We start from the raw sequence: 24,808 nt of genomic DNA, 5'->3' as shown, positions 1-24,808 counted from the left end.
TCCGTTCTCCAGATCAAGGTATTCTCACCGGCGGGATAGCCGAAGGCGACGTTGCCCATGGATATGAAGAAACATATCCAAAAATTTCGGGCGTTGAACTCGCGTTTCTCGGCAGCCATAGTGACGAGTGGTCGGTTGGCTAGTTCGTTCGTCCAAAAATGAAGAGCACAGACTCTCGAGAACTTATGATTTCGATGCCTACGCTATATCCTAAGGGCGAAGTCTGGCGTCAAGGGGCAGTTAGATATATATATCTCACCCACGAACCCCGCGGGGCGGTCAAGTTGTTCTAGGATTTTCCCCGTGGGCAGGGGCGCAAGGAGCTCCTTTCGTTACGCGCAAGCTTGAAGTTTATTCCACATGGAGATCTTGAGATCGGTCCAAGCAACGGAGATCCGGAGATCACGATCTGCGAGAACACCATCTCCCAATCACCGTTTCACCGTGCAGCTTGAGAAGCCCGTACGCTTTGTGTAGGACTGCAGGACACATTCTATGAATCGACATATGAGCCCTATGAAGATCTCCCGATTACTGAACGGCATCTGAGAAGGTGGCAGTCAATGATCTCCCAAACCTAATACGGTAGTTGAGGTTTGAGGCCATACTTGGTCCATGTGCCAGACAGACATGGCGGACTATAGCCAGTTCGGAGGTGTCTGTGAGGAATGGCTCAATCTTGTCCAGGACAAAGGCATTGTATTTCCTGTGGCATTGCTCAATACCCAAGAACAGCGTCGAGACTTCCGTACCGCGAGTAATGCGGCTCGGTGCCGTGCGAGTGAAGATGCACTGAAAAAGCAAGAGGGTCATGATGTTACCATGCAGACAAAGTCCATCCTCTGCCGCGACTTTCAAGAGATCGGCGCCCGTGTCTACTGGCCTCATCCGGTCGCCTGCAGTCTAGAAACGAGACTAGGAGAACTCCAGAATGGCGACTCGTGCAAAGTGTTGCTCTATTTTCACGGCGGTGGCTTCCTCAGCGGCAATCTGTCGACCGAGGACGGGATGTGTGTGCAACTGGCAAGCCAGGGGAACATCGTTGTGGTCTCTATCAACTACAGACACACCCCTGAATGGACGTATCCCCACCCATTTGACGACGCGTGGGATGCCAGATGTCAGGTTCTGCATCAACCACAAACCCTAGGCCTTCCCTCGAACATCGACCTGTACGTCGCTGGGATCAGCAGCGGTGCTAACCTGGCGGCAAGTCTAACGGTCAGAGAAAGGATGGTAAGTGGCTTTCGCTCGACTGGAGAATGTGTGATGCTAAAGCACTCTGAAAAGGTCAACGACGTCAAGATCCAGGGACAGGCTCTGTGGATGCCATGGCTGTGTCATCCCGATAGTTTTCCTTTCCATGCCATTGGAACTCTCGGAAAATCATCCCCCATCCAATGCAGGCACGCTCCGCTGCTGCCATATTCGTTGGTCGAAGCTTTCGCCGAGATGCTCCAAGTCGACGACGAAGGTCGACGGGATGTCATCACCAATCCGTTACTCTGCAGCGAAGGAGTGATGGAACGAATGCCACCGACGCATATTCTGGTCTGCGGCAACGACCCGCTGAGGGACCATGGCATGCTGTTTGCAGACAAATTAGAATCTTCAGGGTACGTAAGACCATGTCCCTAAGGAGAGGCCGGATTGCTCATGATTTCGTACTTAGCGTTCAAGTTCGATCAAAGATTTATCCAGGGCTTCCACATGGATTCAGAAGAGTAAATGGACTCCCGAGTAACAATGTCTGGGATAATGATTTGCAGGAAGGGATACAATGGCTACTGAAGACCAGCCGGTCGCTGTAATGAATGCGGAGAGACAGGGAACCCCTAGAGCCTGCGCAGGCTTCTGGTAATACTCAAAATAGGGCCATGGCGTTGGCTGGGCTCGCCACAGCGCCGCTATAATTCAAGGGAACGCTGCAGAGGAAGAATGTCCACCGATTTAGCTTCGCACATGCCTCTGATAGCCTTTCCAAGTCGAAGAGCTCTCCAATAGGAGTTCCCCAGCCCGCAAGGAGGACTGGGTGAAGAAAATATTCAGGATCCACTGGTGCTGCGGCACGGGTTAGTCGAGGAAGAACATGTCCTTGCGAAAGGGTTTCCGTTGAATAACGTACGCGTGCATTCGAACGCGGGTGAGTCCGCGGCTACCGCAGCAAATTGCCTCTCCCACAGCCAACGGGTCGTCTCTTCTGACTGTGCCAGCCCTGGAAAAGCAAATTTGGTTGATATGTCTTTCCTTTGATCCCCAGAAAGCTGACGATATGCTGAGACGTACCCTGAGGTGTCTGTTAGTCAAGAAAAGCGAGGAGCCTAGAGGATAACACACCGGTTCGAATGAAAAGAATGTCGCCTGTCAGGAGCTCGATATTCTTCTCTGCTGTTATTCTCTTGATCTGCTCAACGGTGATGGGCGAAGTTCCCAAAGGATCGAACTCGTCCACGTTGGTCTGAGCCCAGTCGTAGAAATCGATCAACACGCCTCTCCCAGCAATCGCCCGTTCCGACCATTCTCCGATTCCATTCACACCAGGTTTATCTGGCCCATGAATGACATCTTGGGTGATACTGCACCGGTCAGGCCGTACTCTTTGAGCCATAAGTTATCCTTACCCATTGTAGAACATCTTTTCTTTTTGATAAGCAAAGTGCCGGAAACTATCCCACTGAGTGCTGCATTGGGTGTTGAAAGAGATCTGGTAAAAGAAATTTGATCAGCAGCGCTCTGGATCTCCACGACGGGGCTAATTTACACTATCATCGTTGATGACACGAGGCTCCTTATTGATCAGCCTTTGCTCAAAGCTCGGACGTCCAAGCAAGCCAGGGTTGATCGCATTGAGAGTAAGGCTGGCAAAGAATTTGGTCAGGTGTCGATTGGCAAATTTGGGCAAAAAAAGGCGGACTCACTTGAGACACACTCGCGTGCCTGTTGTGATTTGACTTTTTGCTGCTTGCAGAACTCTGTCCGCAGTCAAATGGTTGAGTGACCCCAGGGATGAATCTTTCCACAAACCCCAAGCTGAATAGGGAGGGTCTCGCGCTGACAGAGGAAGTTCGTCAAACAGTGGAAGCTTTTCGCGGTTCATAATTGTTGGATAGGCGTGGAAGCTGGCTCCGAGTTGAGACGCGAGTGGTCCTTTTTTCCTTCCAGAATTTATCTCGTGTTGAAGCCAGCAAAGGAGAGTTCCAAACCATGTAGAGATCGCAAGGATGTCTATAGCGAAATCTCGTCACCGAGTAGATATTATCGGATTTCCTGTCTCCGCGAACTCCGGAGATCCAGCCCCGGTTGGACTATTAAACATTACCCTGGAGATCAGACTATCCTTCGAAATGTCAAGGACCGATCCGATGCGAAAAAGATGGGCCAGCCGGGTTGTCTTAGAATTGAACTGAGCCCGACAGGCAGCTTGGATGATTTCGACCGCTGGAGACTTGAAACTTTCAAGCAGACACCATGGGCGACGCAGCAGAAGTTTTTCACGGCTGTCGATGACCCCGACCCCACCAAACCGTACCGCTCAGAAGTTGTGTACGACATCAACAACGTTGACGCGGTGGACCTAGGTAAACTGCTACAAGAGTGGTCCTCTCCTATGGCCACGATGACTTTGCTTCTCTACAAACGATTAGACTTTGCCGCGCACAGTGGCAAGGAGATACCTCCGGACGATGGCATCGTTGTGGTCAATTCGCTTACACCCGAAAACGACACAGAGGTTCTGGAGGACTACCACGCATGGTATCGAACTGAGCACATCCAAAAATTGATGCAGATCCCAGGGTGGCGCACTGGGAGCAGATACCAGTTGTTGGATCAGCGCGGAGAATGCGCCGAATATGCCGGCCCCTTCATGGCCGTGCATCAGTACGACCGAGACAACGGTCTCGGAGGCTCGGAATGGACCAAGTCAGTGGTTTCGGAGTGGACCAAGAAGATCGATATGAGAATGGCGAAGCGCCCTCATAGAAGAGTATTCAAGATAGATCGATACGCAATATTTTGAACGGGGGGCTACGTAATATGTGGAAAAAGGAAAACAGAGGCATCTTGCCTCCCACTGCCCATTAGTGTACGTATCATCCAGTACCGAATCACATGAAATAGTGGACAGAAGCTCTGGACATTTAAAAAACTTTCCAATTTGAGTACTACTCCAAGATGCTGGGCAAGTTGAACAAGTTCCAGTACTCGTCGAGATTCATAGTCTGTGTCGCCCCGACACTCTTGCCTCTGGTCTCGGCGAGTGTCATCCCATTTCCCAAGTATGCAAAGCGATTGGATCGAACGCCGCCAAAATACTCAAAGTGATAGTCTTCCCACCGTGGTTCTTTCAGTGCTTCAATGAAATGGTATGAACTACCACAGTAGATTGCCACAACCTTGCCATCCGTCGTCCCTTGTTTGTACCAGCTGCTGCAGTTTGACGACCACACCGTGTTCGCGAGATAAGTCCGACAATGTTCGTTGAAATCTCCTTGCGCGGTCACGGTCACATCCATCGACTTGACTCCCTGCTTTTGCAGCTTGGCGATGCATTTGGCGATGTATACCGCCGTGATCTGAATCGCTTGGACCAATGACCCGTTTGAGATGGGCGAGTTGGGCCCGATGAACGCTACAAGTTACTAGTCAGCAAGAGGAACATTATGCGCGGGAATGGGACATACTGAAGTAGTTGGGAAATCCGGCCACAGTGATTCCAAAGTACCCCTCGGGTAAGTCGGCCCACTGGTCGGCGAGGTCAACGTTCCCCTTACCGATGATGGGAAATCGCGGTTTGAAAGAGTTGTCAAAACCCGTGGCACAGCAAATCGCGTCACACTCGATCAGTCGGCCATCTGTGGTGACAATACCTTTTGTCGTAATGTGGTCCAGGTTTCTCCATTCCAAGCTGACATTATCTTCCAACAAAGCCTCCAGAAACCCCTGTCCAGGTGTGAGCCGGCGGCACCCTACAGGGAAGTCAGGCACGAGTTGTTGAGCAATTTGCTGGCCTTTGTCCGAAGTACCCAAGCGCTCTCTCATCGAGACGGAGAACATCTTCATGGCTTCTTCTTGGTCAGGAGACCCCAGGATGAATTGCTTGAAGCCTTGAATGCGACCATCTTGGAGTTTCCTTCGATGTTGGCGGAGGTATTCGGGGTCCGCTTTGAACCGTGAGAGCTCTTGAAGAGAATAATTGAGGGTCTCGTCGACATCAGGATCATCTGGTCCAGGCTCGCTGATTCCCACACTTGGTGTGATCCAGGTCTGGGATCGAGCAAATAGGGCGGTTTTGCGGGCCTTTTTGGCCACTTGGGGCAGAATTTGAATCCCAGATGAGCCAATGCCAATGACAGCGACGGCTTTGTCGGTGAAATCATAAGACTGGTCCCAGTCCGCAGAATGCATCAGCTTCCCTCCGAAAAGGTCGATCCCCGGTATGGCTGGCCAGTTCCAGTGGTCGAGAACCCCACCGGCATTGATGAAGACGTCGCAGACATCGATCAACTGTTCGCCATTTTGCTCGACCGTAAGTCGCCATTTTCCTTCCATGTCGAGCCATTCGGCACGTTTGATCTCGTGATTGAATTTCACAAACTCACCACACCGGTATTTGTTGAACGTCTTCTTCATGTATTCGTGGATCTGTTCCGACGTCGCATAGTAGTTGGGCCACTCCGGAAACGGTTCGAAGCTGTACTCGTAGTTGTGGGCGGGAATATCACACTGACAGCCTGGATATCTCCTCCAGGTCAGCAAAAACGTCGTTCTCACCGTGGAAGAAATTTACCTGTTCACAAGCCATGTTCCGCCCTGGTCGGAATTCTTCTCGTAAATTTGGAACTCGAGGTTTGCATCTGCCATTTTCGACCTGATAATCATTGCCATCATCAATCCCGAGTAGCCCATCCCCATGCACACGACGCGCAGACTCCTTGGTGTGCCAATAGGTACATCTTGATACGAGTACGACATCTGACCTAAGTCGCCCATTGTCAATGTTGGTGTCTGGATATCTCTTGATCTGTCTGGATTGATGTTGATGAAGGCACTTTCCAAGATTGAGATCGCTTCATGTAACGGCTTTTTCAATGTCATGCATGAAGTTCCCTTCTGACAGACTGGCCAAATATTCTATCATGCTTCCGAAAAACAGTGGAGGAGGCGGTCGAAGTTGCGGCAATCATCAACTCCGCCTTCTCCGGGTGCATCAGACCACGCCAATCTTGAATCGCCATCCTGAGTCTGGGAATTCTTCATCACCAAATCTTCGCCGCTCCTACTCAGCACCTTTGTTGACTGCCATGAAGGCGACGTGTCCTGCCTTGGTGAGTGTCGAACAATTGGGGCGATATGGATACAGAGCTTTGGTAATGCCGTCTCCTATTGCGAAGGCTTTGTCGAGGCGTCACTGACTTCTATAGGGAATCACAAATTCGTCTTTTGGGGCGAATCACACAATCGGAGCATCAATTTTTGCTCGAAACTCTCCGAAGCAGTCCTTCCGAACCCCAGTGCGTCCACGATGATGAGAAGTGGCATTTGCTCTCCCACTATACCCGAGTCCTTAGCGAGAGTTTGCCCGTCGACGAAATAAACCATCTGAAACAGAGAAAAGCCTTGTCCTTGCCATGCTCCCATATCCGAGACGAGCTTTTTGCCAATTTCCTACGCTATGTATATCCGTCAACACCTTTCCTCGACATCAACAACTTTTACCTCCAAAACCTAGATGACGACAATCTGGAGTCTGGTAAGAGAAGCCTCTTGCTGACACAGGCCATTTTATATGCGGGATCTCAGTTCACACATCTCTCTACTTTGAAAGAGCTGGGCTTTGACTCCCGGCGGGAAGCCTGCCAGCACTTTCATGGAAATGTTAAGGTTGGGAAAACTTGAGCTCTTGTTTGAATCGCAGTTGACATCTTATAGCTGATTCGGTGCCTTGGAATCGATAGAGATGTGTGTTCGAACATTTCGGCATGCCTTTTGATGAATGGCTCACAATTTGACGCTGGAGAAGAAGCAAACCCTCGGTACTGGATTGATCAAGCGGTGTCATTGTCATTTCGTTTAGGCTTACACAGGCAAAACTCAAATTACCGAACCGACTCGAGGCGAGCAAGGCTTCAACGACGTCTTTGGTGGTCGTGCTACACCAAAGATCGTCTCTCTTCATTTCCCAACCTGGAACGATCGCGAATCATGGACACCGAGTACAGTATTACCGCCCTCAGACGGCAAGACTTTGAAAAAGTCATCTTCCACCCTAAAATCACGATCTTTGCCGAGGACTTTGTCCATGAATACAGCGCACTAGTTTCGAGTTCCATTCAGCTGGTCAGACTTTGCATTCTGATCGGTAGAGTAGTCGAAACCTTGCAGATCGCTGAACCTCTCCATGAGGATCTCCTAGACCATGTCTCGTGGGGTAGTAACAGCAAGACTCCATCAACTGCGGTCTCAAGGTCAGTGTTGAAACATCGGCAGCAACACCTATCTATCGAAGATCGATCGCAGCTCGCAAAGGTCAGAATTCCACGCACAGGAGGCAGACTCCAGCTGATCCAGGCGTCATTTTCTCGGATCGTCTATGGTGTCTCCATTTGTGTAGGGTGCCCTTGGCCTGGAGATGGCAATGCAGGTATCACCAATATTGACTGCCAGCAAGAGGAGAGCATTGGAGAGATTCTTGACAACACCCGAGCTCGCTATATGGCATCTATGTCACGTTTACTCGGTGAGCTCGTCCGGAAAGACCTTGTTCCTTACCTCCCGACTGAAGCGGCTGGATTCCTCAACGCTGCGATTAGACTACACCATCCGCGAGGCTCGAAATTGAGTGGTCACAGCACCAAATGCCATCCCGGCATAAGAGTGTTTATCGAGGCCGAGAGGATTCTGCACGCTAGACCTTGGACACAGGCTGAAGAGTGTGTTGAAGACTGGATTGAAACCCCTGCTGCTGATTTAGCTCAAGAGCGATCTGAAGGGGATGGATTGAACTACGATTTCACAGAGCAGAGTATTTCTCCGAGTTCGGGAATACCAGAGCCAACGCAACGGTCTGACCACAAGGCCGTCGCTGTGTATGCAGAATATCTACTCCAGTAGTTGTAATCAAGTCTGTCCCGACGCTTCTACAAATCAGCGAAAGGTCGGTACGTCGACGAATGGCGCAAAGGCTTTGACTCCCCAGTAACCCACCATCGTCACACAGATATCACGAATGTACGAGATTTCTTCTCTGGTGGCTCCGTTTCTTAACATCCCCAGCATGTGGCCCGAGGCTTGAAGTGGACAGTCGCTGGCCAGCAGCGCCGAGACAATGATCTGGCCGGTCTCAAATACTGGCAGGATATCCGGAAATGAAAAGACGTGCGCATAGAGAAGCTCTGAGACAGCAAGCATCAGAAGACAGTTACGCTGAGCAGATCGGCTGTCTCCGGAAATGGGTTAAACCGTACCTCGCATGATAAAATCATAGTCCGGACTCGCTTTCTTCGACTTCGCGCCCCTTTCGCTGCTCTCGCCGTAGATGCTCTTGAGGAACTCCTTTCCCCGCGCCACGGCCACCTCGTGGTCTTCATTTTCCCTGGGACACTATTAGATTGATTGGTCCCTTTGGAAGCCTGGAAGGCCAGTATGCAAGGAAGAAAGTCTCCTGTAAAGATGGTATTAACCAACTCACCGGTAGCAGTGTTCATCGCGCAACTCGTTAGGAGTCACGTCGGACAGACTTCTTAACGCGTTACCAATCTGAATCAAGGCGCCCCAGGTTAATGGACCAGACCTCAAACCATGTGGTCTGTCTCAGAACTCACCTTTGCGGCCCCAATGATCCCCACCAAGCAGGTCAACACCTCTCGGATCCGCCTGGTTTGGTGCATGCGTTCACCTTCGGGAATGTAAGACTCGAGGAGGATCGTGTAAAGTGCAGCAACTTCTTCGGGATAGTTCAGCGCAGCAAGACACGCGACGGCCGACAAATACCAGGACGGGCGATGGCTAGGTCGAGTCTGCGCAGCGAGAGTGGCATAGAACTCCTCTCTAGACAGACACATGCTGTTGGCCATGGTTGAAGATGGTTCAGTCTTCATTGTACAGTGTCACCGAAACAGATAGAGGGGAATTCGACCTTGAACTCTATGTAAAAGGAGCGCGATGCGAGCGCCCCCCGCTCTGTCCGGAGGTGCATCTCCGGCGCCGCACACTAGATAGGAATTACCTTGGGCTTGCCCCCAAGGCATTGTTGAAGCTTCACGCCCATAACCATCCTGGCCCAGGAAGTTGGCAAAGCACAGTCTCTGAAGATGGCCATTCTTCTCCTACCCATGGTTTCCTTTGCGACCAAAGAGAAACAAGAGCGCGTGAGCTTGATTTTTAGCCCCTCGTTGCGTGTGATATTCCGCTGACACAGCTCCTTTACTCGGGTCGCAGTTTTTCTCCCTTCTTCAAAGCGTGGCCGAAGAAAGCTGGACGGACGAACCAGGCTGTCTCGGCTACTGCTGGTTGGTTTCTGCCGTGCCAGCAGAGCTGCGCGTTTGTGGATTTGAGCTCTATGCGAACCCAGCGGCCTTGACAGAGACCCATCGAGCTGGCACGGCCTACAGAAGGTTCAAAACGGCTCTCATGCAGGAGGAACTCGCACCTCCTCCCACGCGCGACGACCTGAGATTTTGGTGTCCCTTGCAAGAACATAGCCCAGAACTGAACAAATCTCCCGGTGAAGATACCCCGTTGACTTTCTTGGTGAGCAGATATCAGCTGGACAGCTCGGAGAGACGAGAGGCATTGCTGAAGGACTTGGAAAGGGAGCACAGAGAAGCTCAAAGCACCACTTCCGCAACACGCATTGTTGCCACAGCCCCTGACAGTTATGACGTGGTCATGGTACACATTGCACACTCTACCGCGCTGGATGATTTACGTTGCAAGATGATTGAGGAACAGCTTAAGTATGTGAACGAGGATGCTTCCATGGTCGGCCGAGTATTTACTTATGCGGTCTCACAGGATGCGAGACATGGGGGTGCCAGAGATTTGCCATCTGTGGCAAACATCTGCAGTCTCATTTCTTCGTGGAAATTCAGCGAAAGAAAGTTAAAGCGGAGCCTCAGGCGCAGAATGGACGTGAACATCAATGAAGTGCGGGGTACCGGGGGCGAATCAATAGATGTTATGGGTGCTGTCAGTAGTGCGAGAGTACCCCGACTTAACCCTCGGCCCCCGGCTCACAGCCTAGGGTTCCCCGAGCTCGTTATTAGGTAATTGATTATAGTCCAGAATTACCGCCCCATGTCTTGCTAGCTATCCCCGGAGGTCCTCACTTCCACCACGTCCGACATCCATCATCAATTGCGTGTCCTAACAATGTCCAAGTACCATCAGTCTGGCGTCGCGAAATGTAAGGCCTGCATCGCATGCCGCCGTAAAAAGGTGCGTGAGCCTTCACTGGATAGGAGATTCCTCATTCCCAAACTACGTCGCTGATGCGTCAACTTCTAGATCAAATGTGACGGTAATCAGCCCCGCTGTGGCCAGTGCCGGTCGTCGCCCACCGAGGACTGTGTCTATGGGAATGATGCCCGGCGGTACCCTCGTCCCAAGCAAGACTCCATGGCCTCCGTGGCCAACAAGCTACTCAGCTTGGAAAATTTGTTGAAGGGCCTGGACCAAAGGATCCTTCCCGAGCAGGACCGACCGTCTGGTGAGCGATGCATGACGGCCCTCGATAATGGGTTTACACTCGAGCCTTCCAGAGCTGTCGACGTGGTCAGCCACGATACTCCCCTGCAAGTACATCATAATGCAGTAAGTCCGGCCAGAGAGAACGCTGCCGAGGCTGTCAGTATTGTTTCTTCCCACGGCCAGTCGCCCTGTGGACATAAAGCCGCGTCGGTTACAGCACAGAACGAGGTCCGCTCACAGGAGAGTTCGCCATGGCTGGCGAATTTTATGGTTGACGACCAAGGCTCCATTTCCGCTCATGGTCCGTCATCAGCTTACCACTACCAAGACAAATCTCCCAATCATGCCGGCGACGATCCAGGCGACGAGGCAGCACGATGCAGCGGGCTGGTGGCGGCATCATCATTCAATGCCTCGCGTCCTCTAGATAACGAGGACATCCGGGTACAGCTGGTCGCGCACGCCGCACTCGAGCGGCAAAAAGAATCTGCGGCCCTGTTGCTCGGCACATATGATTTTGATGGCCTGGACTTCGAAACTGCTCAACATCTCCTCCAAATTCATTGGAACCGCCACCATCTGCTGTTCCCATTGACATATCGGCCCTTGGTCCTGAAGGAGGGCGTAGAAGACGGGAGGTATGCCAGCAAGCTCTTGTGGAACGCCATCTTTTATGCATCAGCCCTGCACAGCACCCGACCACACGTGAATGGGACAAGTCCTGGAGATGGAGAGAGTCTCAAGGACCGGTTTTTGCGTCGATTTAAAGAGTTACTTGTAAATGCGCTGGAGAAATCAACTCTACCAACCATCAGCGCCCTGCTCGTCATGGGATCCAGCCTTTTAGCAAGCGGATCGCCCACTGTCGGCTGGAACTATTGTGGCCTGGCATATCGCATGATCATTGATATGGGTTTACACCTGGATCCTCGCAAGACCCGACCTTGTCAACCGGTGTCCCCCAAAAGCCCCACCATTATCAGCTTCAGCGAGGCCGAACAGGAAATGCGTCGGCGCATCTTCTACGGTGCATACATCATGGACAAGTTTCAGTCGCTCTACTTTGGACGGACCCCAGCTCTGCCCTTGATCGGCACCGAACCCCCTCAGATCTTTCTCGATACGTACGAAGACCTGGAGCTCTGGGCTCCATATGCGGACACCTCTCTGGACGCAAACGAACCCTTTCGTCCCTACACCCCGCGACCGCAACACCTTGTTCCGGCATTCAGCGCCCTGCTCCGGCTGGCAGAGATCACCAATGATATCATTACTAGGCTCTATATGCCCTCGGCGACGCTAATGACAAGTGACCAGGCGGCCGAGTGCCTGAAGAGTCTGCGCAAATGTCTCGACGACTGGCACGAGAGCCTGCCGGCGCACCTGCATTTCAGGCCGCTCGAAGATCCGACGCCTCCACCACATCACCTGAGCCTACATACGACGTTTCAAGCCCTCATAATCCTCGTCCATCGGCCCTTCCTGCCTGAGGGCCACTTGGCCTCACTCAAGGTGGGTATCAATGGAGTCTCGCTAGAGAAGGCATGTTTAATGGCCGCGCGACAGATTTGTCGCCTGGCAAAGGCATACGAGGAGGCTTTTGGGCTGCACCACGCGCCGTACCTATTTTCTTACGCCCTCTTCTCGGCCGCCACCGTGGTCACGCGCCACGAGTCCGATGGCGACCTGGTGATGTACTTGTTCCTCGCCCTGACGCGGATCCAGCGCGGGGCCAATTTCGGCCTCCTGAAGCCGTTGATGATCATTCGCGATCTGATGGAACGTGTCGGCATCGACATGCGCACCGTCACGGCCGCCATGCAGAGCCTCGACCAACGCCTCCAGAAAGAGGGCGAATCGGCCTCGACGCCGGCGGTGCTGCCGACAAGTGATCCTCCTCTGGACAATCACTTTGTCAACAAATTAATGAGTGGTCTGGATCGGACGTGGCTTGAAGATCTCGGTTCCTGGCAGACATCTGATGATGATGCCATTCAGTGGCTGATGGACCCACCGTACATGGAAGACTCCCAGGTACTTTACGGATTGTTTGAACCTGTAAACTGAAGCCGCTGGCAGCCTTCTGGCGTGTCTATCAATTGAATATTCCCATGCCAACCACGAGATGATCACTTCTATAACATGGCTTTACCCTGTTGAACCTCTTCCCACAGTGAATCAGTCAACGGATGAAACAATGACCTCCGTAAAATATACAAATTATCACCGTGGATGTTCTCCCGAGGTAGCCAACTACGTCCCACGAAATCCTTCTTTGCTTGTTTGTATGTGTCTCCGGCCCCAATGCTGGTCGTGATGCGCACCAACCGCGGCACCGCGTAGTCTGGAAGCCCGCTGTCACGGAGATATATTCTGAGTTTGGCCATGAAACGCTGTTCAGCTGCGGCGTCGTGGGCCTTCAGTGCTATTGCCGCGCCGCCAACTTGACCATCGTACCTATTTTTCGCAGCAGCGGGTCAGTTCATGTATCACCACAACGGGGCCAAACCACTCAACTTGTCTAGTTTGACACCATACACCACAGCGTCTTCGACGTCTTCCGACCCACAGATAAAGTCTCTAACTTCAGTGGTGCTGACATTTTCGCCCTTCCAACGAAATGTATCGCCCATGCGGTCGGAGAACTGAACCCAGCCAGACCTCTCCTGGATTAACATGTCTCCCATGCGTTGGAACAGATCCCCCTTCTGAAACACGTCGGCCAGCATCTTGGCCTCGGTGGCCTCGGGATTTCCAAGGTATTCAGTAAGCAAGCTTCGGTCCGTGCACCGGCCAATGGCCTCCCCAGGCTCGCCCAAGCTGGCCTTTTGGCAGAAGCCGGTGCGAGCGTCTCGAACAGGCTCTTGGGTGTCTGGGTCGACTTTAATCAGGAACGTCTGGTTTTGGAAGAACCTCCCCAGGACCCCTGAAAATCCTATCTTGCCAGCCCCCACGACTCCGCGGCCATAGTTGTCAAACTTGGCCAGTCCCTCCGTCGACCTGTAAAACTCGCGAATCTCTGGGATGCCGAACCTCTCCATGAACGGCTGCCAGATGTCTTTTCTCATTCCGTTCCCGTGAGCCACGAGGCACCCATGCGATCTATCGTACTGGGACGCCGGCGCACCCATCAGATACCGGCAGAGCTCGCCAATGTATAGCATTCGGTTCGCCTTCGCCAGGACCATGTCCTCCCAGAAATGCGTCACTGAGAACTTGCGTCGCAGGCACAACGTGCCCGAGCAGCCGACCACGTATGCCAAGCCTGTGAAGAATGCCGTGCCGTGGAACAGGGGCAGCGGTGAATATGTGCGTAGCGGATAGTAGGTTTCAGGATCCTCCGCATCGGCTGTCAACGGGTTTGAGGTGGCCATGACCTGCATGTTGCGGATCGCACACGCCTTGGGCTTGCCTGTCGTACCGGATGTGTAAATTAATACGACCACGTCGGCGAGTCGTTGTTCTCTCGTCGTGATACTTGCTTCGGTTCGATGTAGCTCGTCTAACGTCAATCGGGTCACGGCCCTGTCACGTTCGTCGTGTCCATCTCGGTGACTGGTTGCTGAGCCCATCTTGACGAATGAATAAAGATCTAGGATCAGTTGGCGGACTCCGGGAGGAGAAAAGGGCGCCAGGTCAGGGGTTGCAATGATGAAATCTGCGTTGGCCACGCTGAGACAATGCTGCAGCGTGGCATCTCGCAGATTGGTGTTGATTAATGCCATAACGCTCCCAAGTTTGGACAGGGCGAGACAAGCGATGATCATCTCGGGCGAGTTTGTTGAGAAAACCGCCACGCACTGGCCGGGCCTGATGCCGTGTCGGCACAGAATCGTGGCCAGGCGATCTGCATCACTCTTCAATTGTTTGTAGGTCCAGGACTGATTTTCAAACCACAGCGCCTCTGCTCCTTGATCTGCACAGTTAAATATCCGGTAGAGGCTGCAGTCGCCTCCCAAGTCCTTGATTCTTTGATCCAGTCGCCGTCGCCAGCTGCGTTCGTGTCGCAGCTGCTTCATGTCCGCCCCAATCCCCAATTTGGCATCCAGATACGCGTAGCCAGCGAGACCGGCGGCGGTGGCATAGGCCAAATTCGCCACCCCTTTTGCAAGACTATTCTCTGCCATCGTGGCTGCTCGCTAGCGATATGCGCCTGGCTATCGTGTTCAACTCGACTGCCTTCGCGGCGGGCAATTCACCTCCAGCATTGTACCCAGCCTTGAACGTTCGCAAAACACTCCAAGATTAAGAATCATTTGCACCAGTAGACATCGGCGGCAGAAACGCATCCTTGTCGCCGTGCCAAAGGCTGTATCGAATCCCAGTAACTTGGAGGTCGGACCTAGCAAATAGTGGCGTTGGCCGAGGCCGCGTACTGGACAGCTTGCCCGGAGATGCACGAACTCCGGATATCCGATATATTTGAGATACCCGGGACGAGGCATGTTCCATCGCGGCACAAGCAAGATTTCCGTCCATGAAATCACATTGACCATGCTGATTGAAGTCCAGAGAAGATATCGACGCAGTCATGTTCACATGATCTCCAGCCATCTGGGTGGCAGATGGACTTAACTCCGATGTGCTCATTCGTGGTCAACATGAAAAGAATGAGTACCTGGTACCTCCCGCGTGCCCCTTTCTTCCTTTTGGAAGCAGAACTTCAAGAGGCTCCGAGATGGCAAAATCAACCTCTACAATGACCGGCAAACGGCGTCTGGACATCATCATGAACCAACTGGGCCCAGTGCCTGATGGGAAGAAACTGCTGCTCCAACCATCCCCGTCCGACGTGGTCATCACCGTAGCGACGCGCACCCCGCTTACGAAAGCCAAAAAGGGGGCACTGAAAAATACGGCGGTCGAAGAGCTTCTCATCGCAATCCTCTCCGCAGTGCGTGAAAAGAGCGGTATCGATCCAGCCCTGGTACAGGACGTCTGTGTGGGCAATGTGCTGGCGACGGACCAGGCATATCTGGCCCGCGCCGCCGTCTTGACCGCCGGGTTTCCTGAGACGACGGCGTCCTCGGTGTGCAATCGATTCTGCTCTTCCGGTCTGTTGGCCATCCAGTCCATTGCCAACCAGATCATCACCGGCGCCATCGAAGTCGGGGTCGCCGTGGGCGCTGAGAGTATGTCGACGACACCGGACAATGGCAGTCCGGCCATGAATGAAAAAATCAACGCCCACCGGCTGGCAGGCCAAATCCAACAGCCAATGGGCCAGACGAGCGAGAACGTGGCGGCCGAGTTCAACATCTCCCGGGCGAAAATGGACCAGTACGCTGCGGAGAGCTTTCAGTTTGCCGAGAAGGCCCAGCGAGAGGGATGGCCTGCCGACGAAATCACGCCCGTTAGCGTACACTTCAAGGATCCCGCAACGGGACAATATGAAACCCGCATCGTCTCTGCCGACGATGGTGTACGCTTTGGCACGACGGCCGAGTCGCTGGCTAAGATCCGAAGTGCTTTTCCCCAGTGGCCTCCAGGCCACACGACGGGCGGCAACGCGAGCCAGATCACAGACGGCGCCGCGGCCGTCCTTCTGATGAGACGCTCCAAAGCGGAAAAGTTGGGCGTCCCTATCCTGGGACGCTTTGTCGGCGCCACCGTCGTCGGGCTGGAACCGCGCATCATGGGTATCGGCCCTAGCCTCGCCATCCCCAAGATCTTGGACCAGTTCAATCTGTCTACCTCGGATGTCGATTTGTTCGAGATCAACGAGGCATTTGCGTCCATGGTAGGCCGCAGATTCCCTTTCCCCGAGCTGTGCACAACCGCTAACCCTAGTGCGTTCGACCTCAGGCTGTCTATTGTGTGGAGAAACTTGGGCTTGATCGGGCAAAAGTGAATCCAAGAGGTGGTGCCATGTATGTTATCTTGCCTGCACTGGCATCAACAATGTATTTGCTTGCTAACAACCCGAGTTTCAGAGCACTAGGACATCCCCTCGGCTGCACGGGAGTCAGACAGGTGGTGACAGCGCTGTCCGAGCTGAGAAGACAGGGCAAACGTCTCGCTGTCACTTCAATGTGTGTCGGTACTGGCATGGGCATGGCTGGGATAATTATTTCCGAGAATAATTCGAAGTACTGAGTGCAAGCAACCAAGTAATACCTGATCTACCAATCTCGTTCAATGGACAATTCTGGACGGGCGATATTGGGTCTAATCTGGGCCGTTAGTCTGGACCATTATTCTCAGGAAAGACTTATTGCGACCGCTCACACGATTTTCACAAGCAGAATCAGTTGCCGATTACCCACAATCAACACATGTTGTCTTCCAAAATGAACTGATGGATTGAGAAGACTTATGCCGCCAAGGATGTCAACATTGCATGCGATGATATGGGAAAAGGTCTCGTCGTCAAACCGATCTTGCTTTGGGATCAAGTCTAGGCTTGTCGCACGTTTGACCAATCGTCTTGCATGTGCGATAGCAAGTATGAGAGAGGTCATAGAGCATGGATTATTCTAACCCTAATCACTGCCTGGTCTCCCTCGTCTAGTTCTCCCAAGTAATTACCTTTGTGCGCAAGAACTCATTTAATCCCTGATCAGAGTTGAATCGTCCAAAGCCACTGCTCTTGACTCCACCGTGAGGCAGTGCAGCTTCGTCATGAATAGACATGCTGTTAATGTGTACGGCTCCAGTAGTATATTTCTTGGCCATCCTGAGACCTTTGGCCAAATTCTCTGTGAAAATGGCACCTGCAAGGCCATAGTCGGTGTCGTTAGCCAAGGCAAGAGCCTCATCCTCAGTCTCGAACACATGGAAGCTAGCTACGGGACCAAACGACTCGGTGTAGTACAGATCCATCCCAGGAGTAACTTTGGCCAACACTGTGCGCTGCAGTTTGTCTTGTTTGCCCGCATCTGCGCCGCAAATAGGTGAGGCCCCCTTGGAAATTGCATCCGAGATCAAACCTTGGACTCTGCTTTTCGATTTGCTCGAGATCACTGTGGGACCAGCCCCGGATTCCGGGTGCAGGGCACCCATGGTATTTTTGAGTTCTTCTTCGAATGCTTTGGCGATGCTGGAATGGACAATGATTCTCTCTGTGCCCATACAGACTTGACCAGACTAATAATATTATCAGTGGTGCTCTTGGAGGCCTTCTATCCGCAATAGAAGGTAAGTAAGGACTCACATGGATAAAGGCACCAAGCAGGCAGAATGTGGCCGCCTTCTTAAGATCTGCGTCATCACACACAATTGCTGAGGCTTTGCCACCGAGTTCGAGTAAGACAGGCTTTAAATATTTGCCAGCCGTGGCTGCTACACTACCTCCAACCATAGTGCTGCCGGTGAAATTGACCTTTCCAATGGCAGGATGTTTGATGAGGGCTTCCGTAACCTGAACAGCATTCTCGGGCGCAGCAAAAACAAGATTGAGACATCCTTTGGGAAGGCCTGCATCATGGAAAATATCGACAATGGCGCGGAAGCACCGGGGTGACATCTCCGAGCCCTTCAGGATGGCCGTGTTGCCTGTGGCGAGAGCAGCTGCCACTGAACGCGTACCAAGGATATAAGGGGCGTTCCTTGATCCAGAATGTCAGTCTAATTCTAACCATATTTCAATCATAATTAAAACATCGCCGACGAACTTACCAGGGTGCAATACCAAGAATCACACCGTATGGTTCTCTCAGCACAAGTGCGCTTCTCGAGTCGTCTTCAAGCTGTGGGAAAGAGCCTTGGATGGCGGTTGCTCGGTTGGCTACATCTTGGAGCTGTGTGGCAGTCGCTGAAATGTTGAATCCGATAAAAGCATCATCTGCGGCCGTCTCAAGTTTCATATACTCTGCCAGTTGATCCTTGCGCTCTGCATACAGGCTGGCAGCTTTCCGTAGGATCTCGCTCCGTTCCACTGCTGAAGTCTTGGCCCATGCAGGAAACGCCGCCGCCGCAGATTCGACAGCACGTTGTGCGTCTTCAACCGTTGCACTGGAGTATGTCCACACAGAACTGCCATCTGCAGGATTGATCACGGGGAATTTCGACCCTCCCTGAACTGATTCTCCATCAATGAGTAACGAAACATTGTGGCCAGAGCCTTGCGAATCTCCATTGGCTGCAGGCGCCATTTTTCTTTATTGGCCGTTGATGTAGACGATAGACGGAGTCGAAGTACAAGACTGGGGACGGAAGGTTATTTTCAATGATCTCGCTGCTGAATAAATCGTGGAGAAAAGAATAGTCGTAGACTTATAGATACAACCCTCTGGACGGGGATGGAATGGTTCCCTGTCCCCGCTGGCGCATTCTACCAACGCGTCCAGTCGAAAGCGGGCCTTTTGACAAATACTTGTCGAACCTATAGTAGGGGACGGAATTTCCATGTAGAAGTGGGAAGGTTGAGGATCCCACAAGACTGCCGATGTCTTCTATTCGAATGCCGACTTCTCCCTCTCCCACATTGTTGCCGATGTTGCCCCGCTAGCTTTTGTCGGGGGAACTCATCCGGGTTTCGGATCGCCCCTCCCCCCATAAGGCGACTCGACGTCTTGTACGACATTTCCTTCTGAGATTTGACTTCATTCAAGTTCGGAGCAACCTCCGCAATGTCGCCGTGGTTGACGGAAGGTTTCCAGATTGCTGCGGCGATGGTGTTTTCGCAGGGCAAAATGTTGCTCGACATCGCCAGACCTCATAGATTGGTGCTATGTATTCCAAAATCTAGAAGAAGAGTTTCTTCTGCAACAAAATTCATTTCCCCCCGGCCAAGTTCAAATTCTTCTAGCGCTGTCGTTCAAATCGCTTCAAAATGTTTTCACGTCTCATTCGTTTCAGAGATGAACAAGGCTCCGAGCACTTTGGAGAACCAGTGATAGATTCGGCCGATGAGCTTCTGGATCTTTGCGAAAACGGCAAACTCGTTGCAACCGTGTTGGAAGGTGTTGGGCCATTCGACTTGACATCCAGTTCTGGCGTGCGGAAGCAGGTGGTGGAAATCTTGCCCATCCTTTCACCCAGTGATGTTCCTCTCGTCCGGTGTATTGGTCTGAACTACATCAAACATAGTAAGTCTGAACGAACGGCCATCATCTCGATGGAAGTGTCCAAATTCTCTTGCTAAAGAGTTCCAAAAGTCCAGGAAAGCGGCCGCAAACCGCCTCCATATCCTTCAATTTTCACCAAACCTTCGAATGCCGTCGCTTCATACAATGAAGACATCCCCATCCCAAAGATCGCGCAAGACGACCAGTGCGATTATGAAGGAGAATTGGTGATTGTGATCGGAAAGACTGGAAAGAATATATCCAAGGAATCAGCGCTCGAACACGTTGCAGGTTACGTTGTGGCCAACGACGTAAGCGCCAGAAAATGGCAGAGAGAACCCGCATACGCTGGCGTGGTACCTCAATGGGATTTTAGCAAAGGATTCGACAAATACGCGCCTTTGGGCCCAATGCTGGTCAGTCCTAACTTGGTGGGCGCGGCAGATAACCTCCGTCTCCAAACTTGGGTCAATGGCGAGCTCCGACAGGACTCGAACACCAGTGACCTGCTGTTTGGAGTCCAGGAAATCGTTGCCTTCATCAGCCAAGGGACGACGTTACAAAGGGGAACAATTATCATGACGGGAACCCCTGCAGGCGTGGCGCTGGGTATGAAGCCAGTGCCGAAATATCTTGCCAATGGAGACGTTGTCAAGGTTCGGATTGAACATTTAGGTACTACCACAAATAAAATGGTATGGGAATAGAGAACTTGACAATGAATCGAGCTTCAATTATATTTTAGTCGATCGTGAGGGCTAGCTTCGCACCAGGGAGAATTGGAAAACAGACCATGGTTCAAAGTAGTCACGCGGAACTCAATGAATAATGATGATTCGTCAGATGTAATTTCTTCATCGTCCATTAAATGCACTCTCGACGGGACAACGTGGACGAAGGATTCTCGTGATGGCGCCATACTGCGCTCTCGTCCCAGGACCCACAAGTCTCGAGCATGCGTAATTACATATTGAGTGCCAGCTCACGCGTGCAACACCCATCCACCATACTGCACGGGAGGTCGTCAATGCGGGCGTTCTTCTTTCCTACCATGAATGCCTCAGGATTGGAGGGCAGCAACCTCTGGCCGTGACATAGAGGCCTTGCTCTCAGACGCCGCCTCACCAACAGCTGTGACTGGGTTGAAACCTGGGTGCAGCTGTGTCGGAGAGGTGCCTTCCTCATCTTCTGCGGACTTGGGCCCTGAGCCAGAATCAGAATGCTGGCCCAATTCGAACTTTGGCTCTTTGAGTATCGGTTTAGGCTTCTTGGTCATCTTTGTGGGAGACATGGCCTTCTCTGCTGCCTCCACCACCGCCTCTATACTGGCACTTTCTGGCATTTGTCGTTGGGGAATGTCGTGAATGGTGTGAATGGGCTCTCCTGCTGCGTCGTCTTCCGTCGGGGACAGCAAGACCTCTGATTGTCGTCTTTGCAACTCTTCAAGTTTGGTGACTGGGTTCTGTTTTCCACAATGTTGGCATCTCCAAAAGAAAGTGCCGCGCAAATGATGAACACGTAACGATAACTGGGGCGCAAACGAAGGAAACTCAAGCCTGGAATGGGAGGAGGAGCCACGCACCCAATCTTCTTGTTTTGGCACACCGTCTGCTGTGGGTAAGTCACTTGTATCATCTGGATCATCTCCCCAGTAGCTTGGCCTTCGAATCGGCGCAGGGGTTACGGGTAAACTCGGTCTTTCAATCTCGGTGGGGAAGTCGGTTAATTTCAGGCTTGCTCGTCGTTTATCACTCTCTGCTGGGGATGAGGCGGCATTTGAATCTCGAGGAGAACGCTGGGAGGGGGTGTGATGCAGAACCTGTACCTTGCCTTTGCGAGCTTGGTTGAATGCTCGCACGTAACGTTCAATTTCCGGCATCTCATCCCACGCGTTTGTCCTTGACTCGAATGCGGCCCAAGGATCTGCATTCGGAACGGGGAAAGCAGGAACATTGTCTTTGGGTACTGCGGTTGTGTCTGCAGCTTTTGTGGCATCGTCTGAGGCAACGGCCTTTTCAGGCTCTGGTTCAACTTGGGGAGGTGGTACGGGTTCAGGCGGTGGCTGGGCAAATACTCGAGTTGGCTTTGGAGCTCTTGATTCCCATGGGAATATTTGTTTGAGCTTGGGAGGCTCGGGCTCCTTCTCTGGAACCTGATACCACATGTCTTTCGGAGCTTCTGGGTAGTGAGTCGGGGCTTGAAAGAGTTTGGTGTCTTCGGTGAAAGAGTAGATAGTAGTGGGGAAATTGGCGGCTTCGGGTTTGGAATCTATCGGTGGAGGTGCCCTGGTATGGTCAATAAAATAGCAGATGGTGTTGGAGAGAAATCAGAGTACCTCGCGGGCTCCCACTCAACATGGGGGGCACTGAAACGTCGCTGTTCAACAGTAGGCACAGGGGCAAAATGATGAGGGGCAACTGGGGTGGGAGCATCACCAAAGGGCAGTTCGACAGTGTGATGTGTAGGAGCTTGATCAGAGCCTGCCTCAGTGATTGTGATCTGTGGGGGCAAAGGAATTTGGCCTTGATGGGTATAAGATGGAGATGTTTCATGATGTTGCGTTTGGCCGGATTGGTCCACCACATATAATGGCTCTTCCCCTCGAACATAGTCCTGTACTTTTTTCGTGGAGGCATATGTCCGAGAATCATAATAGGTCACGGGCTTGACTGGGTTAGAGGGATTTTGAGCGTCTTCTGAGCCAACAAAACATACCTTTGGTCGATAGTGCCTGTCGTACACTGACCACCAATGAGCTAGAAGCTCGCCATATACGCCTGTGTTGTATTTGTTATCCCGTCCGAGGGTCCAAGGCTTGTCCTTGCCAATGAAATGAACGACAGATATGCTGGAGGAGAAGTGTCTGTAGGCTGGTACGTATTGATAGTTGCCGCTTGGGGTGCAGTTGAAAACAAAGCTTAACCGATGCCAGTCCCTGAAATGCATGTTGAGGAGACCTTGATCAGCACCATCGAAACTTACACCACGCTGAGCTAGGGCCAGGAGGGAATAATAGTCGGCCATGTTTGGGTTCAAGACCATGACGCCGCTGTTGAAACAGTCTGGCCAGCCAATATCGGGGACGGCAGCGAAATTTGTATCCAAAGTTAACAGCTCGTTTGGAGTCCTCAACACCACCGTGTCCGCGTCTAGGTAGACTATTCTCTTGTACTGAGACTGCCGCCATAGTTCGATCTTTGTGAAGGTAGATATTAAGTCAGGTCTGCCCATAACATATAGATTTGCAGGCTGCCTGTTCGTGACCTGTTGGACAGAGACGACATCGTCGTAAATGGTCTGAGGAACTCAAGTGTCAGTCAGGATGGACGAGGGCTGGTGTAGGAGAGAGACAGACTCTTAGCTCGATGAGGGTTTCTGGGGCTAAATTGTCCGCGACGACAAAAGCCACGAGGGGTGCCTTTGCACCTCTATCCTTCAAGGAATGGCCAAGGACCATGGCACCTGGCCACAGGTCAGTTATGAGAAGCAGCAGACGTGAGTGAGAGAAATACCTGGTAGGTAGGCATCGTTGATGAGCAGCTGCGGTACCAGTCAGTCAATTCTGATGCTTGCATGGATGCATGCGAGGAAGCGTTCAAGTTCCAGAGGTATAGCTCTGGCAGCTCTTTGGCGGAAGAGGTCTTACCGTAGCAAAGACAGCTGCTCCGATGGGTGCCATGTTGGCAAGAAGGGCACACAGGTGCTATGGTGCACCTGAGGAGGGTGCAGGAACAATGACAGAGAAAGATGAGGGTGTGGCAACTCTGCCAGACCTCTGAAGAGGTCTGTGTAGCAAGGGCGACGGTGTGCAAGTCGAATGACAATGACCGAAGTGCCGATCGGCAATGATGGTGACTCGCGAGCGGTGGCAGGGTGGGTAGTGAATGATGATGGCGTCTATGCTGCGGGTCGCCAGTCAAGGATGGAAAAAAGTGGTGAAGGGTGACAGGCCAAGGGGCCAGGGAGGGAGCGGGGAGCTTCTCGGGGCCGAGGGGGCTTCTGAGTGGTGAAGGGGAGAGAGTTGAGGCCCTCGGGCCAGTTGGAGCCAGTAAGTTGTGCTTTAGCGGGTAGTATGATGCTGGTCGTGGGTGGTAGTGGGCTCTATGGCTCTTTCCCCGCACCTAAAGAAGAGCCACTGCAGCAGTGGGCACAGTGGCAGAGTGGCACTCAATGCACTCTCTAGCTTTATGCTGCCGGTCAGGGAAACAAGATGGCGGGAACCGTCCAGCAGGTGCAGTAGTCGCCTGCACAAAATTCTCCCCCAGGCGTTGCGACTGGCTCTTTAGGCAGCGTGGGCGGTCATTCAGTGCCCATGTGACGTCTTTTGGGACTTAAGTTGTGGGAGCTCGATGCACAATCCCTGGCAATTGAGCTCGAAAGCCAAAAGCCGTGCAGCTCTAGCTTCAAGCACACAGTCTCAGCTGATTCGTCAAGAAGTGACTGCAAGGGTACTCTTTCCAGAGGCAAGTCACTTGACTGGTAGTGTTGAATTTGGCAACGGTGGAAAAATATATCAAGAAGTAGAGAGGAGATTTGACAACACGTCCATCACGTTTTGTTCACGCGTGGTTTCCAAGAAAGAAATCATCAACATGTGCTCACTACTATCATCGTATTTGCCAACAATCCGACCAACGATTCGGGCCTGTACCCCCACGCACTCGAATCGTACTGGCACGACTGGGTCGAGCCTGGGGCTTCTCAGGCCCGCTTAACACCAAGGGGAGCCCGGAACAATGCGCCTGCCACTCATGTTTGATTTGCCAAACCAAAAGGACTGACGACTCCTGAGAAAAAGGCAAGGGAGGACCATGAACAAGCCTGATGGAGGCGCAAAATGCAATTTCGCGGTATCTTTTAGGCTCATACAGGCGACAGTCAACCTCTTCGGAGCCCTGCATGTGCCATGTTCAAGGTCAACCAAACTGGCAGAAATAGGAAAACTTACAAAATGACCCACGAGTTGCCGCGGATACGCTACGGGTGTTTCATTTCATTCTTGCCACTACTGCAAACATCACACCATCTTGTACTTTTTAACTATGATTATCGATGATAGATAGGGTTTTATTCTGCAATCACATGGCATCAACTTTGTCCCCTGCCATAAA

The 24,808-nt window shown here is 52.2% G+C and overlaps 7 protein-coding genes across 8 annotated transcripts; 4 read left to right on the top strand and 3 right to left on the bottom strand.

Annotated features, from left to right (window-relative positions):
- Positions 1 to 4,163: 4,163 nt before the first annotated feature.
- On the bottom strand, positions 4,164 to 5,991 carry PV10_05792 (uncharacterized protein; the record flags this gene model as incomplete). Its single annotated transcript, XM_016370512.1, has 3 exons — positions 4,164 to 4,630; positions 4,683 to 5,743; positions 5,789 to 5,991. The coding sequence occupies 3 exons, from the start codon at positions 5,989 to 5,991 to the stop codon at positions 4,164 to 4,166; spliced, it is 1,731 nt and encodes a 576-aa protein (XP_016222805.1).
- A 360-nt stretch (positions 5,992 to 6,351) lies between these two features.
- Positions 6,352 to 8,112, top strand: PV10_05791 (uncharacterized protein; the record flags this gene model as incomplete). The annotated part of the gene is made up of 3 exons (XM_016370511.1): positions 6,352 to 6,368; positions 6,423 to 6,882; positions 6,931 to 8,112. 3 exons carry the CDS (start codon positions 6,352 to 6,354, stop codon positions 8,110 to 8,112), a joined length of 1,659 nt encoding a protein of 552 aa, XP_016222804.1.
- Positions 8,113 to 9,311: 1,199 nt separating this feature from the next.
- PV10_05790 (uncharacterized protein) lies at positions 9,312 to 10,269 on the top strand (the record flags this gene model as incomplete). The annotated part of the gene is made up of 2 exons (XM_016370510.1): positions 9,312 to 9,368; positions 9,439 to 10,269. The coding sequence occupies 2 exons, from the start codon at positions 9,312 to 9,314 to the stop codon at positions 10,267 to 10,269; spliced, it is 888 nt and encodes a 295-aa protein (XP_016222803.1).
- Positions 10,270 to 10,617: 348 nt separating this feature from the next.
- PV10_05789 (uncharacterized protein) lies at positions 10,618 to 12,856 on the top strand (the record flags this gene model as incomplete). The annotated part of the gene is made up of 1 exon (XM_016370509.1): positions 10,618 to 12,856. One exon carries the CDS (start codon positions 10,618 to 10,620, stop codon positions 12,754 to 12,756), a length of 2,139 nt encoding a protein of 712 aa, XP_016222802.1. The 3' UTR covers positions 12,757 to 12,856.
- Positions 12,825 to 14,816, bottom strand: PV10_05788 (uncharacterized protein; the record flags this gene model as incomplete). Its single annotated transcript, XM_016370508.1, has 2 exons — positions 12,825 to 13,146; positions 13,183 to 14,816. The coding sequence occupies 2 exons, from the start codon at positions 14,814 to 14,816 to the stop codon at positions 12,825 to 12,827; spliced, it is 1,956 nt and encodes a 651-aa protein (XP_016222801.1).
- Positions 14,817 to 15,367: 551 nt separating this feature from the next.
- PV10_05787 (uncharacterized protein) lies at positions 15,368 to 16,785 on the top strand (the record flags this gene model as incomplete). The annotated part of the gene is made up of 3 exons (XM_016370507.1): positions 15,368 to 16,429; positions 16,495 to 16,559; positions 16,623 to 16,785. The coding sequence occupies 3 exons, from the start codon at positions 15,368 to 15,370 to the stop codon at positions 16,783 to 16,785; spliced, it is 1,290 nt and encodes a 429-aa protein (XP_016222800.1).
- Positions 16,786 to 20,409: 3,624 nt separating this feature from the next.
- PV10_05786 lies at positions 20,410 to 23,802 on the bottom strand. Of its 2 annotated transcripts, XM_016370506.1 has the most exons (7): positions 23,344 to 23,802; positions 23,210 to 23,237; positions 23,053 to 23,159; positions 22,413 to 22,994; positions 22,033 to 22,361; positions 21,280 to 21,982; positions 20,410 to 21,159 (listed from the first exon to the last, which is right to left on the bottom strand). In XM_016370506.1, the coding sequence occupies exons 1-7, from the start codon at positions 23,374 to 23,376 to the stop codon at positions 20,758 to 20,760; spliced, it is 2,184 nt and encodes a 727-aa protein (XP_016222799.1). In that variant the 5' UTR covers positions 23,377 to 23,802; the 3' UTR covers positions 20,410 to 20,757. The 2 variants fall into 2 exon arrangements, with proteins under 2 accessions (XP_016222799.1, XP_016222798.1); XM_016370505.1 differs by having other exon boundaries at positions 20,410 to 21,982.
- Between the last annotated feature and the right edge of the window lie 1,006 nt (positions 23,803 to 24,808).

Source organism: Exophiala mesophila (assembly GCF_000836275.1).
Source record: "Exophiala mesophila strain CBS 40295 unplaced genomic scaffold supercont1.4, whole genome shotgun sequence".
Classification (NCBI taxonomy): Eukaryota; Fungi; Ascomycota; class Eurotiomycetes; order Chaetothyriales; family Herpotrichiellaceae; genus Exophiala; species Exophiala mesophila.
This window is presented reverse-complemented; position numbering and strand designations above follow the sequence as displayed.